The sequence below is a fragment of the Oncorhynchus gorbuscha genome, linkage group LG11, assembly GCF_021184085.1.
Source record: "Oncorhynchus gorbuscha isolate QuinsamMale2020 ecotype Even-year linkage group LG11, OgorEven_v1.0, whole genome shotgun sequence".
Taxonomy (NCBI): Eukaryota; Metazoa; Chordata; class Actinopteri; order Salmoniformes; family Salmonidae; genus Oncorhynchus; species Oncorhynchus gorbuscha.
This window is the reverse complement of record NC_060183.1, coordinates 36,866,321-36,881,520: the sequence shown is the minus strand read 5'-3', so window position 1 is coordinate 36,881,520 and position 15,200 is coordinate 36,866,321. Positions and strand designations below refer to the sequence as shown.

The window sequence follows — 15,200 nt, the reverse complement described above, 5'->3', positions numbered from 1 at the left end:
AATGTATTATGTAGTAGAACTGCGTAGGTGCTGCTCTCCACTTTCTGGAGGACCGAGTTTTGAAATCTGTGGAATTAGAGTATGATAGTTAAGGAGATGGAGAACATTCTGCCGTTTTGATTGCAAATATGCAGACTGAGTCGAAAAGAGATCACACAGAAGGCTGTTTTATAAAACACCCGCCTCCGGGTTACATCTTCAAACTAAGGGCAAACATGGCATCTGTGACAGAGTGGGAGAAGTGTCCATCCATGTATAAGGGTAAGATAGTCTAGCTAGCTACATTTTTTAGATATTACATGTTTCTAATTTTGTCAGTCATTTTCTTTTTAAGTTAGTGTACTGTTAGCTAGCTAGCTAACATTAGCTGGCTGGCTCCCTAGCTAACGTTACGTGTTTGATCTGTGTAGTAATATTTCTATCTGTCAGCTTGCTAACATTGAACCTTGTTGGTTAGCTACCTGCAGATTCATACATTATGAGTTTAGATTATGGTTCATTGTTTAGCTAACTACATGTCTAAACGAAAGACTCCACTATGCAAGTAACCATTTCAATAGAATGTTCATGATGTAACTACAACAACTGTTGATAGACGTAGCTGGTAAATTCGCTCTGGCTATCTACTCCGATTTCAGAGCACTCTTGTCTGAGTGTGCCAGAGCGCAGAATAACTGACAAATTTACTAACGCTCAACACCCTTTGAATTTGGCCTGTGTCATGCAGTGTGAGGTGCATGGCCGCGGATGCATGGCACCACAATGGGCCTCAGGATCTTGGCACGGTATCTCTACATTTAAATTGCCATCGATAAAATTCAGTTGTGTTTGTTGTCCATAGCTTATGCCTGCCCATACCATAACCCCACTACCACGATGGGGCATCCAGTGTGACAAAACTGCACATTTTAGAGTGACCTTCTATTGTCCCCAGCACAAGGTGCACCTGTGTAATGATCATTCTGTTTGATCAACTTCTTGACATGCCACACCTGTCAGGTGGATGGATTATCTTGGCAAATGAGAAATACTGACTAACAGGGATGTAAACAAATTGTACACCGACTTTGAGAGAAATACGCTTTTTGTGCATGTGGAACATTTCTGAGCTCTTTTATTTCAGCTCATGAAACATGGGATCAACACTTCATGTTCCGTTTATATTTTTGTTCAGTGTAATTGGAAGCTCCCTTAACGACCAGATCCTGGTACATTTGATACTTTTCATAACGGCAGAATTTAACTAGCTACTCTACCAAGTCAACAGCCTTCAAAGGGAGAGATGGGTACTATACTAAATCACTATACATAATCTTAATCAGTAACAAAAAGGTTTTAATTACTGAGTAAACAAAACACAACTTCTGTTCACAGGGAGGCCACTCTCCCCCTTTACTTACACCTTACTTGTTTTAATATACCCCAAAGTTTTACTGTATGTACTATCACCAATCTCTGTTGGATATTCACTATTTTCTTCACACTCCTTGTGTATTATTTTGAGATTAATAGGTTTTGTACCCAAATTATAAAATACATCAGCCAGATACCAATGTTCACCAAATTAAAACTTAGTGTTTCTTTTTTGTGCCAGATACCGCACAAAAACAAAAATGTTGAAGGCTAATTTACCCCATTCTGACAGAAGTTAAACTATTTCAGAATAAAGAATGAATAAAGTCTCGCAAGATTGAGCGTGTGAGGAGTGTTTGGTCATGCCAACAGATTATCCAAACACAAAATCGGTTCTACCCCAGCTACAATAAAGAATAAGCCCGGTATTGTTACTGGACCTATTGTAAACTGCATGGGTAGTAGTTCCATTGCTCTTGACTCCACTGAATGTAATGATTTTTCTCGTTGTAAAGGTAGCCATTTTGAGGCCAAATATCCCTATGCTTTCTTTGCCTCCAACTCTGGACATTTTCATTAGTTTGCTGCTTGCTCACTAGTCAGTGAAGAAAGTGAGTTGGCGCAGAGAGCCCAGGCACCACCGTACATTCTCACCCAATGGCCAAGTGCGTGGCATCAGTGTGCTTTCATTCTCCCTACTCTCAAATCCATTACCAGTGCTTGGGGTATGGGTAGGAGCGACAACACGCACTGCAGCACTGTGAGCTGAATTTGATTCCGCTCTCGATGCAGCTTGCACTATCTGTTCCCAGCTGGTGTGTTGAGCCACCACGCTGGCCATAGCAGACTTAATAGTGGGTTTCAAACCTGTCACAAATTCCTTCACTAGCATCAAAATTGCCAGCCAGAGCCACATTTTTGTGCCCTATGTTTTTTCCATCCTATCGCTCTTTTGGACCCTGAATAGATTTACTGGTTTTGTTCACATCTAGTCTGAACAGAACCTTCCCTGCAGTGGTTAAGAATCCTTCCCCCGCTACATGTGAGGTTGTTGGATCACATGCCTCGCGGCTGTAAGACCAAGCAGGGTTTTTGGTGAGGTGCTAGGAGTTGTGCCAAAATTGCTCGAGGCAGGAGAGAGCAGAGAACGGGATCATAAGCGCCCGCATGGAAACCAAAAATTCAACCCTCTTTTCTAATGAAGCTGACTAATTCCTGACCCTATTTAACTTCTTTCATTACACAATGCATTTCCTCAATACTTGGCAGCTGGTACGAACCGGGCTCACCTCTCTATGGTTTCCAGTCCAATCCAGCCCAGGACTACTATGTTGGATTTGATTTGTATTATTTTCCAGAGCCTTCGAGGTCCTGGTTCTGTTGATTTCAAAATGTTTCTCTAGTCGCCTCATACTACAAGCTGACTCTCTATCTTTAATATGAGATTTAGCGGTTCTACCTTGCTGTTGATAAAACAACGCCAGGTTCTAAGTTCCTGGGACAAATTCCCATCGGACTCCAAAGAAAGCTACATTTAATTAAACCACACTGGGTCATACAGCTGCAAAAGACAAGTTACAGAATCTCAGAACATATATTTATCACCTCTGTTTTCCCGGACAAGCCCTCCCCCTCCTGAGTTTAGGAGGTACAATGAATCTCTGGCTAGGGAGGTGGTGTTATCATCCCAGCCTGAGTCCAGAACCTTTGGTACTCTTCCACGTGTCTCCCGGTCTTCTTATCAGTAGGGAGTATACATTCTTGCACCTTGCTGCAGTCCATTCTTAATTATCCTCTCATACACGGAGGGCTATTTGAGAAAAAGCAATATATTAATGGATACCATGATGCAAATCATAATGAGTGAATATAATATAACACAGTTAAGCTATAAGACACAGGGCAGGTGTTCGCAATCTATTATCTCTACCATTTGACTCCTGTCTCACAGGGGCATCTATCAAACCCATAACATGTTATTCACTATTGCTAGGATGCTTATATGATTATAAACATACTAAAACATGCTCAAGTCAATTAGTCACTTTCCGACAGTAGTTTAGGACAAGTTAGGCCCTGGGTTGCTGTAAGGAAAGGGGTGTTGACTCTTTAGTACACATTCTGAGAACTGAGGTACCTGGTTTCCACGTAATCTTCGAAAGTTGGGTAATGTTCCTCAAGATGTTCTGTCTGGTTCGTGCATTAGTTATCTAGTCGAGGCCGGTGTCTGTGGTTTTAGTGGATGTTATCCACGTAGAATTTAGAAAGTGAAACTGTACTGGCTAGGGTTTTAATAACTGTGGGCCCATGGGGACAGAGAGAGGCATGACACTGATAGGGCTGAATAACTACAGATTTGAGGCTTGAACAACTGCTTTGTGCCTAATCAGATGGTCTATCTGCCGTTTCTCTTCTCTCATGTCATGTCAACGTTATCCCTCTCCCCCTTTTTTTCTTACTCTTCTCCCCTTTTCTGTTTTCACCTTATGCCACCTGTACCCTGTATCTGCCTGCCTATTTACTTCCTCTGCCACTTCTTCCTTTCTGGCTTGTACCTCCCTCCCTCCCTCCCTCAGTGGCGTAGTGACTTTGTGGATGGCTGGGTCAGTATCCCAGTAAACCACGAGGCCCAGGAGGAGTGTCTTGGCATGGCTGTGTTGGATATGATGAGGATGGCTAAGGAGAGCAGCCAGGCTCCTGTGGACATCTTCAACGACACCAGGCGAGTACACTGGAGGAAGATGGAGCATATTGAACCTCAAAGCAACGAAAAATGTATTAGGAATCGTTTGGTAAACAAAGCGGCGTTCACAAAGGTCAAACCAGGTGGATTGCATAGCCTCCGCTGTGGTCACTAAAGATATAGGGATGTTAACCCTGTGTCCTGGCTAAAATGTTAACCTGACATTTGTATTTCCTTCCTGGCCACCTAATCATCCCTAAATCCCTAGCTTCCAATTGGCCTTTTTACCCATTCATTTACCCGTACATTTTTTTTCTCACACTTATTCCCAATTCATTCCGCCAAGACAATGTGCTGTAGGACATTGGTACCTAGCCAGGCGCTAATGCGGCTCTCACTCTCTCACTCTCTCACTCTCTCACTCTCTCACTCTCTCACTCTCTCACTCACTCTCTCACTCTCTCACTCACTCACTCACTCACTCACTCACTCACTCACTCACTCACTCACTCACTCACTCACTCACTCACTCACTCACTCACTCACTCACTCACTCACTCACTGAATGACAAATGAATGAATGAATGGGCAATAATTATGGAAGTTACTTCACAATCAAATTTAAATGAGGCCTAAATGAATGATGAGGATGAAGAGGTTGATTTAATTCAGAACAATAGTGTAATTGATGAGTTTGTTATGCCTATTTATCAGTGTTGGCTTATGTTAATAATTTGACCACGCACCTTGCAGGTTGATACATTCTCGTTTACGTTTTATTTTGTAAAAATAAGCTGTTATGGTACTGTTTTATTTACTAGGACTCTATTACTAATCAAATGTATTGTACAGGAAATGAAAACATGCTGTGTGTTGCAGTAGGCCTTTAGAATAACGCAAAACATATCCTTGACTCGATCCAAGTTGATGAGTGGGAAACAAACGATGCCAGACAGCCGGCACATCCAAACTACTCCTAAACTACTCCTAAACTACACCTAAACTATACCAAAACGAATTTAACACGTAGTAAGAGTTAGCCTATAGACCAGATTAAATTGACAATCTGATGAGTGACAATATTAGGCCTATCGGTACTCAAATTGTACATGAAGAGATGGGCGCATCTTGTAATTGACAGATGCAGAGAAAGGAGCATTGCTTTATCAAATCCTTCTTCGGTCACATGCAGGTAAAACATTTTGATTTCTACGTAGTATCTGAAAGAGCATATTCTGCAGTTTCTGTGACACTTTGTCAAAAACTCAAAATTCAAGAGGTGCAGCTATTTCTCCAAATGTCACTTTTTAGAAGACTAACCGTGCTGTCCATGCATTCAGCACATGACCCAGCGGAATTATGTTTTTAGATTTTTCTATTCATTTTCAAATGAATTACATATGAAAAGCTGAAATGGATAGATTTCTTTTAACCAAATGTATGTCCTAAATAAAAAAGCATTAAGTTTTGGGCAAATCCAACAACACATCACATATTTTCAAGCATGATGGTGGCTGCATCATGTTATGGGTATGCTTTTCATCTGTAAGGATTGGGATTTTTTGTTGATGAAAAATAAATGGAGTAGAGCTAGGCGCAGGCAAAATCCTAGAGGAAAACCTGGTTGTCTGCTTTCCAACAGAAATTAGGAGATAAATTAACTGTCCTTTCAGCAGGACAGTAACCTAAAACACAAGGCCAAATATACACTGGAGTTGCTTATCAAGATTTACCTCCTGAGTGGCCTAGTTACAGTTTTGACTTAAATCTATGGCAAAAGACTGTCAAGCAATGATCAACAACCAACTTGACAAAGCTTGAAGAATTAAAAAAATAAATAGTGGGCAAATATTGTACAATCCAGGTGTGCAAAGCTCTTAGACTTACCCAGAAAGACTCTCAGCTGTAATCACTGCCAAAGGTGATTCTAACATTGACTCAGGGTTGTGAATATTTATGAAAATGTGAGAGTTCTGTATTTCATTTTCAATAAATATGCAAATACTTCTAAAAACATGTTTTTACTTTGTTGTTATGGGTATTGTGTGTAGATGGGTAAGATAAAAAAAAAATATTAAATCAATTTCGAATTCAGGCTTTAACATAACAAAATGTGGAATAAGTAAAGTATGAATATTTTCTGAAGGCACTGGTCATGCAAATCAATGAACATATAAACTCGTAGTGTGTGTGAGATTATCAGTATTGAAAACGTGTTCATGACATCCTTTACAGAACATAATAAACCCATGTCATTAAATATTTCATGAGACACGGTGTCCGTACTCACCCGGGCCTCCTTTTCTCACTCCATCACACCACACCTCCCTCCAATCCAACCCAGCCCATGTATTTAAAATATATATTATTTTCTGTTAGTTGCTAATTTTTACATTAAAAAAAATGTCCTTTCTTAAAACATGATATTCTATCACATAATTCATATTTTGGCTGCTATTGATACTAGTATTTAATGCACCCAATTGTAACTAAACCAATCCCATTCTGCCCCCCCCCCCCCCAGCTATAAGTCATTCCTACCCAAGGACATACGTGCCCGTATCCAGGAGTACCACTTTGTGACCCGGAAGAGGATCCGCCATCGCTTCAAGAAGTTCATCCAGCAGTTCTGCCAGTGTAATGCCACCGCTCGCGATCTCAAGCTCAAATACCTGGCAAATCTGGAGATGCTGCAGCCAGCCCTCTACTCCGAGTGCTTCCGTGTCACAGAGCCCTCGGCTGGAGAGGTCACCATCGTCGTCACGGGTAACAATGGAATTCAGTGGTCCCAGGGGAAGGATATGGAGATAGAAAAGGTAGGGAGAAGTAGCATTCTCTTCTCTTTCTCTTCTTGTTTCTTGTCCTCTTATTGCCCTTTCTTTCTATTCTTCTCTTCTTGGAAACGGCATATGCCGTGCTGAAACGACCACAAAATGACTGATTAGTTATGCGTTTCAATTGTCTCATGCAATCATTTCATAGTTTCATAGAGAGTAAGCGGAAGGGCGTTTGAATGTTGTGCATTCAGGATTGCTGCTACTGTATGTGACTTCTCTTTCTTGCTCACTATCTCTCTCTCTCCCGGTGTCTCTCAGGGTTTCCAGACGTACTGTGATTTCCCTGAGGTTATAGACATCAGCATTAAGCAGGCCAACAAGGGCGGTGCTATCGAGAGTCGTATCGTCACCATCAACAGACAGGACCATCAGACTCTGGTACGACCACCCTTCCTAACCTAACTCATAGAGGGACAAGATGAACATATTGAACACCTTTCTAATATTGAGTTGAAAACCCCCCCTTTGCCCTCAGAACATCCTCAATTCGTTGGGGCATAGACTCTACAAGGTGTCGAAAGCATTCCACAGGGATGATGGCCCATGTTGACTCAAATGATTCCCACAGTTGTCAAGTTGGCAGGATGTCCGTCGGACCATTCTTGATGCACACGGGAAACTGTTGTATGTGGGAAAACCCAGCAGTGTTGCAGTCCTTGACACAAACTGGTGTATCTGGCACCTACTACCCTACCCCGTTCAAAGGCACTTTAATCTTTTTGTCTTTTCCATTCACCCTCTAAATGGCACTAATACACAATCCATGTCTCAGTTAACTCGAGGCTTAAAAATCCTTCTCTAATCTGTCCCCTCCCTTTCATCTACACTGATTTGAAGTGGATTTAACAAGGGACATCAATAATAGATCATAGCTTTCACCTGAATTTATCTGGTCGGTCTTTGTCATGGATAGATTTGTACACTCAGTTTATAAACTCAGCAAAAAAAGAAATGTCCCTTTTTCAGGACACTGTCCTTAAAAGATCATTTGTAAAAATCCAAATAACTTCACAGATCTTCATTGTAAAGGGTTTAAACACTGTTTCCCATGCTTGTTATGAACAATTAATGAACATGCACCTGTGGTAATGGTCGTTAAGACACTAACAGCTTATAGACACAAGTGTAAGGGGATAAAGAATATGTACATAAAGATATATGAATGAGTGATGGTACAGAGCAGCATAGGCAAGATACAGTAGATTGTATTGAGTGCAGTATATACATATGAGATGAGTATGTATAACAAAGTGGCATAGTTAAAGTGGCTAGTGATACATGTATTACTTAAGGATGCAGTAGATGATATAGAGTACAGTATATACGTATACATATGAGATGAATAATGTAGGGTATGTAAACATTATATTAGGTAGCATTGTTTAAAGTGGCTAGTGATATATTTTACATAATTTCCCATCAATTCCCATTATTAAAGTGGCTGGAGTTGAGTCAGTGTCAGTGTGTTGGCAGCAGCCACTCAATGTTAGTGGTGGCTGTTTAACAGTCTGATGGCCTTGAGATAGAAGCTGTTTTTCAGTCTCTCGGTCCCAGCTTTGATGCACCTTTACTGACCTCGCCTTCTGGATGATATAACGGGGTGAACAGGCAGTGGCTCGGGTGGTTGCTGTCCTTGATGATCTTTATGGCCTTCCTGTGACATCGGATGGTGTAGGTGTCCTGGAGGGCAGGTAGTTTGCCCTCGGTGATACAGCCCGACAGGATGCTCTCGATTGTGCATCTGTAGAAGTTTGTGAGTGCTTTTGGTGACAAGCCGAATTTCTTCAGCCTCCTGAGGTTGAAGAGGCGCTGCTGCGCCTTCTTCACGATGCTGTCCGTGTGGGTGGACCAATTCAGTTTGTCTGTGATGTGTACGCCGAGGAACTTAAAACTTATTACCCTCTCCACTACTGTTCCATCGATGTGGATAGGGGGGTGTTCCCTCTGCTGTTTCCTGAAGTCCACAATCATCTCCTTAGTTTTGTTGACGTTGAGTGTGAGGTTATTTTCCTGACACCACACTCCGAGGGCCCTCACCTCCTCCCTGTAGGCCTTCTCGTCGTTGTTGGTAATCAAGCCTACCACTGTTGTGTCGTCCGCAAACTTGATGATTGAGTTGGAGGCGTGCGTGGCCACGCAGTGTTGGGTGAACAGGGAGTACAGGAGAGGGCTCAAAACACACCCTTGTGGGGCCCCAGTGTTGAGGATCAGCGGGGTGGAGATGTTGTTGCCTACCCTCACCACCTGGGGGCGGCCCGTCAGGAAGTCCAGTACCCAGTTGCACAGGGCGGGGTCGAGACCAAGGGTCTCGAGCTTGATGACGAGCTTGGAGGGCACAATGGTGTTAAATGCCGAGCTGTAGTCGATGAACAGCATTCTCACATGGGTATTCCTCCTGTCGAGATGGGTTAGGGCAGTGTGGTTGAGATTGCATCGTCTGTGGACCTATTTGGGCGGTAAGCAAATTGGAGTGGGTCTAGGGTGTCAGGTAGGGTGGAGGTGATATGGTCTTGGACTAGTCTCTCAAAGCACTTCATGATGACGGAAGTGAGTGCTACGGGGCGGTAGTCGTTTAGCTCAGTTACCTTAGCTTTCTTGGGAACAGGAACAATGGCGGCCCTCTTGAAGCATGTGGGAACAACAGACTGGGATAGGGATTGATTGAATATGTCCGTAAACACACCAGCCAGCTGGTCTGCGCATGCTCTGAGGGCGCGGCTGGGGATGCCGTCTGTATCTGGTGTGGACACCAGCTGCAATGACTGTTAATTTTGGTTTTGACCCCCCCCCCCCCCCCCCCCCCCCCCCCTTTGTTCAGGAACACATTGTTCCATCTCTCTTAGTCACATGACTATGGAACTTGATCAGTTCGTCTCAGTTGTTGAATCTTGTTATGTTCACACACATATTTACACGTGTTAAGTTTGCTTAAAATAAACACAGTTGACAGTGAGAGGACGTATTTACTGTTTATTACCCTACAGCCACTTGTACACCTTGTATGTGTGGAACAGTTTCTTGGGTCAGCGTGGCGGAGGTGACGCTGCCTACCCTCACCACCTGGGATCTGCCCGTCAGGAAGTCCAGGATCCAGTTGCAGAGGGAGGTGTTCCGGTGTCCTAAGCTTGGAAGGGACAATAATGTTCATCACTGAGCTGTGGTCAATGAACAGCATTCTCACATAGGTGTTCCTCTTTTCTAGGCGGGTTAGGGCCGTGTGAAGTGCAATTGAGATTGTGTCGTCTATGGATCCATTGAGAGGGTTTGCAAATTGGAGTGGCTCTAGGGTGTCTGGGATGAGGGTGTTGATGTCTGCCATAAATAATCAGCCTCTTTAAGCACTTCATGATTACAGATGTGAGTTCTGCAGGGCGGTAGTCATTGTGGCATGAAGCCTTAAAAGTTATTGGGACTAGGATTGATGGTGGTCATCTTGAAACATGGGAATTACAGACTGGCACAAGGAGAGGTTGAAAATGACTGTGAATATCCCTTCCAGCTGTTCTTGTCATGTTTTGTCTTATATTGTCTTGTCATTTTGCTTTCCCTTCTGTTCGTTTTCCCCCTGCTGGTCTTTTTAGGTTTGTTCCCTTTTTTCTCTCTCCCTCCCTCTCTCTCTTCTCTCTATCGTTCCGTTCCTGCTCCCAGCTGTTCCTATTCCCCTAATCAATCATTTAGTCTTTCCACACCTGTTCCCTATCTTTTCCCCTGATTAGAGTCCCTATTTCTCCCCTTGTTTTCCGTTTCTGTCCTGTCGGATCCTTGTATATTGTTCACCGTGCTGTGTCCTTGTCTCGCCCTGTCGTGTCGTGTTTCCCTCAGATGCTGCGTGGTGAGCAGGTGTCTGAGTCTGCTACGGTCAGTGCCTTCCCGAGGCAACCTACAGTTTATGGTCGAGTCTCCAGTCTGTCCTCGTCATTACGAGTGGAATTGTTTTTTATGCTTTGTTTACCGCTCCGATTTGTCTAGGAGTATTGCATATTTCCTTTACTGGAATAAAGACTCTGTTTTCGCCAAGTCGCTTTTGGGTCCTCATTCATCTGCATAACAGAAGGATCCGACCAAAGAATGGACCCAGCGACTACAGACGCTCGTAACACTGCCGTCGAGATCCAAGGAGTCATGCTCGGCAGACACGAGCAGGAATTGTCTGCTGCTCGTCATGCCGTGGAGAACCTGGCCGCTCAGGTTTCCGACCTCTCTGGACAGTTCCAGAGTCTTCGTCTCGTGCCACCTGTTACTTCCTGGTCTGCCGAGCCTCCGGAACCTAGGGTTAATAACCCACCTTGTTACTCCGGGCAGCCCACGGAGTGCCGCTCCTTTCTCACCCAGTGTGATATTGTGTTCTCTCTCCAACCCAACACATACTCTAGAGAGAGAGCTCGGGTTGCTTACGTCATATCACTCCTTACTGGCCGGGCTCGAGAGTGGGGCACAGCTATCTGGGAGGCAAGGGCTGATTGTTCTAACAATTACCAGAACTTTAAAGAGGAGATGATTCGGGTTTTTGACCGTTCAGTTTTTGGTAGGGAGGCTTCTAGGGCCCTGGCTTCCCTATGCCAAGGTGATCGATCCATAACGGATTACTCTATAGAGTTTCGCACTCTTGCTGCCTCTAGTGACTGGAACGAGCCGGCGCTGCTCGCTCGTTTTCTGGAGGGACTCCACGCAGTGGTTAAAGATGAGATTCTCTCCCGGGAGGTTTCTTCCAGTGTGGACTCTTTGATTGCTCTCGCCATCCGCATAGAACGACGGGTAGATCTTCGTCACCAAGCTCGTGGAAGAGAGCTCGCGTTAACGGTGTTTCCCTGCTCCGCATCGCAACCATCTCCCTCCTCTGGCTCAGAGACTGAGCCCATTCAGCTGGGAGGTATTCGCATCTCGACTAAGGAGAGGGAACGGAGGATCACCAACCGCCTGTGCCTCTATTGCGGACTTGCTGGACATTTTGTCAATTCATGTCCAGTAAAAGCTAGAGCTCATCAGTAAGCGGAGGGCTACTGGTGAGCGCTACTACTCAGGTCTCTCCATCTAGATCCTGTACTACTATGTCGGTCCATCTACGCTGGACCGGTTCGGGTGCTACATGCAGTGCCTTGATAGACTCTGGGGCTGAGGGTTGTTTCATGGACGAAGCATGGGCTCGGAAACATGACATTCCTTTCAGACAGTTAGACAAGCCTACGCCCATGTTCGCCTTAGACGGTAGTCATCTTCCCAGTATCAGATATGAGACACTACCTTTAACCCTCACAGTATCTGGTAACCACAGTGAGACTATTTCTTTTTTGATTTTTCGTTCACCTTTTACACCTGTTGTTTTGGGTCATCCCTGGCTAGTATGTCATAATCCTTCTATTAATTGGTCTAGTAATTCTATCCTATCCTGGAACGTTTCTTGTCATGTGAAGTGTTTAATGTCTGCCATCCCTCCCGTTTCTTCTGTCCTCACTTCTCAGGAGGAACCTGGCGATTTGACAGGAGTGCCGGAGGAATATCATGATCTGCGCACGGTCTTCAGTCGGTCCCGAGCCAACTCCCTTCCTCCTCACCGGTCGTATGATTGTAGTATTGATCTCCTTCCCGGGACCACTCCTCCTCGGGGTAGACTATACTCTCTGTCGGCTCCCGAACGTAAGGTTCTCGAGGATTATTTGTCTGTGTCTCTTGACGCCGGTACCATAGTGCCTTCTTCCTCTCCGGCCGGGGCGGGGTTTTTTTTTGTTAAGAAGAAGGACGGTACTCTGCGCCCCTGCGTGGATTATCGAGGGCTGAATGACATAACGGTTAAGAATCGTTATCCGCTTCCCCTTATGTCATCAGCCTTCGAGATTCTGCAGGGAGCCAGGTGCTTTACTAAGTTGGACCTTCGTAACGCTTACCATCTCGTGCGCATCAGAGAGGGGGACGAGTGGAAAACGGCGTTTAACACTCCGTTAGGGCATTTTGAGTACCGGGTTCTGCCGTTTGGTCTCGCCAATGCGCCAGCTGTTTTTCAAGGATTTGGTTAATGATGTTCTGAGAGACATGCTGAACATCTTTGTTTTTGTCTACCTTGACGATATCCTGATTTTTTCACCGTCACTCGAGATTCATGTTCAGCACGTTCGACGTGTTCTCCAGCGCCTTTTAGAGAATTGTCTCTACGTGAAGGCTGAGAAGTGCTCTTTTCATGTCTCCTCCGTTACTTTTCTCGGTTCCGTTATTTCCGCTGAAGGCATTCAGATGGATTCCGCTAAGGTCCAAGCTGTCAGTGAGTGGCCCGTTCCAAGGTCACGTGTCGAGTTGCAGCGCTTTCTAGGTTTTGCTAATTTCTATCGGCGTTTCATTCGTAATTTCGGTCAAGTTGCTGCCCCTCTCACAGCTCTTACTTCTGTCAAGACGTGTTTTAAGTGGTCCGGTTCCGCCCAGGGAGCTTTTGATCTTCTAAAAGAACGTTTTACGTCCGCTCCTATCCTCGTTACTCCTGACGTCACTAGACAATTCATTGTCGAGGTTGACGCTTCAGAGGTAGGCGTGGGAGCCATTCTATCCCAGCGCTTCCAGTCAGACGATAAGGTTCATCCTTGCGCTTGTTTTTCTCATCGCCTGTCGCCATCTGAACGCAACTACGATGTGGGTAACCGCGAAATGCTCGCCATCCGCTTAGCCCTAGGCGAATGGCGACAGTGGTTGGAGGGGGCGACCGTTCCTTTTGTCGTTTGGACAGACCATAAGAGCCTTGAGTACATCCGTTCTGCCAAACGACTTAATGCTCGTCGGGCGTTGTTTTTCGCTCGTTTCGAGTTTGTGATTTCTTACCGTCCGGGTAGCAAGAACACCAAGCCTGATGCCTTATCCCGTCTTTTTAGTTCTTCTGTGGCTTCTACTGATCCCGAGGGGATTCTTCCTTATGGGCGTGTTGTCGGGTTGACAGTCTGGGGAATTGAAAGACAGGTTAAGCAAGCACTCACGCACACTGCGTCGCCGCGCGCTTGTCCTAGTAACCTTCTTTTCGTTCCTGTTTCTCCTCGTCTGGCTGTTCTTCAGTGGGCTCACTCTGCCAAGTTAGCTGGTCATCCCGGCGTTCGAGGCACTCTTGCTTCTATTCACCAGCGCTTTTGGTGGCCTACTCAGGAGCGTGACACGCGCCGTTTCGTGGCTGCTTGTTCGGACTGCGCGCAGACTAAGTCAGGTAACTCTCCTCCTGCCGGTCGTCTCAGACCGCTTCCCATTCCTTCTCGACCATGGTCTCACATCGCCCTAGACTTCATTACCGGTCTGCCTTTGTCTGCGGGGAAGACTGTGATTCTTACGGTTGTCGATAGGTTCTCTAAGGCGGCACATTTCATTCCCCTCGCTAAACTTCCTTCCGCTAAGGAGACGGCACAAATCATCATCGAGAATGTGTTCAGAATTCATGGCCTTCCGTTAGACGCCGTTTCAGACAGAGGCCCGCAATTCACGTCACAGTTTTGGAGGGAGTTCTGTCGTTTGATTGGTGCGTCCGTCAGTCTCTCTTCCGGGTTTCATCCCCAGTCTAACGGTCAAGCAGAGAGGGCCAATCAGACGATTGGTCGCATACTACGCAGCCTTTCTTTCAGAAACCCTGCGTCTTGGGCAGAACAGCTCCCCTGGGCAGAATACGCTCACAACTCGCTTCCTTCGTCTGCTACCGGGTTATCTCCGTTTCAGAGTAGTCTGGGTTACCAGCCTCCTCTGTTCTCATCCCAGCTTGCCGAGTCCAGCGTTCCCTCCGCTCAAGCGTTTGTCCAACGTTGTGAGCGCACCTGGAGGAGGGTGAGGTCTGCACTTTGCCGTTACAGCGCACAGACTGTGAGAGCCGCCAATAAACGTAGGATTAAGAGTCCAAGGTATTGTTGCGGCCAGAGAGTGTGGCTTTCCACTCGCAACCTTCCTCTTACGACAGCTTCTCGTAAGTTGACTCCGCGGTTCATTGGTCCGTTCCGTGTCTCCCAGGTCGTCAATCCTGTCGCTGTGCGACTGCTTCTTCCGCGACATCTTCATCGCGTCCATCCTGTCTTCCATGTCTCCTGTGTCAAGCCCTTTCTTCGCACCCCGTTCGTCTTCCCTCCCCCCTCCCGTCCTTGTCGAGAGCGCACCTATTTACAAGGTACGTAGGATCATGGACATGCGTTCTCGGGGACGGGGTCACCAATACTTAGTGGATTGGGAGGGTTACGGTCCTGAGGAGAGGAGTTGGGTCCCGTCTCGGGACGTGCTGGACCGTTCGCTGATTGATGATTTCCTCCGTTGCCGCCAGGATTCCTCCTCGAGTGCGCCAGGAGGCGCTCGGTGAGTGGGGGTACTGTCATGTTTTGTCTTAT

At 45.7% G+C, this 15,200-nt stretch overlaps 1 protein-coding gene across 4 annotated transcripts in view; it reads left to right on the top strand.

Moving 5' to 3' along the window:
• LOC124048570 (tyrosine-protein kinase JAK2-like) overlaps nt 1-15,200 on the top strand; it is a 77,056-nt gene that overhangs the window by 39,642 nt on the left and 22,214 nt on the right. For all 4 annotated transcript variants that reach the window (XM_046369493.1, XM_046369492.1, XM_046369496.1 and 1 more), the window contains 3 exons: nt 3,930-4,075; nt 6,561-6,852; nt 7,132-7,251. In XM_046369493.1, coding sequence (XP_046225449.1) covers nt 3,930-4,075; nt 6,561-6,852; nt 7,132-7,251 — 558 coding nt within the window. The remainder of the gene's footprint in view (nt 1-3,929; nt 4,076-6,560; nt 6,853-7,131; nt 7,252-15,200) is intronic.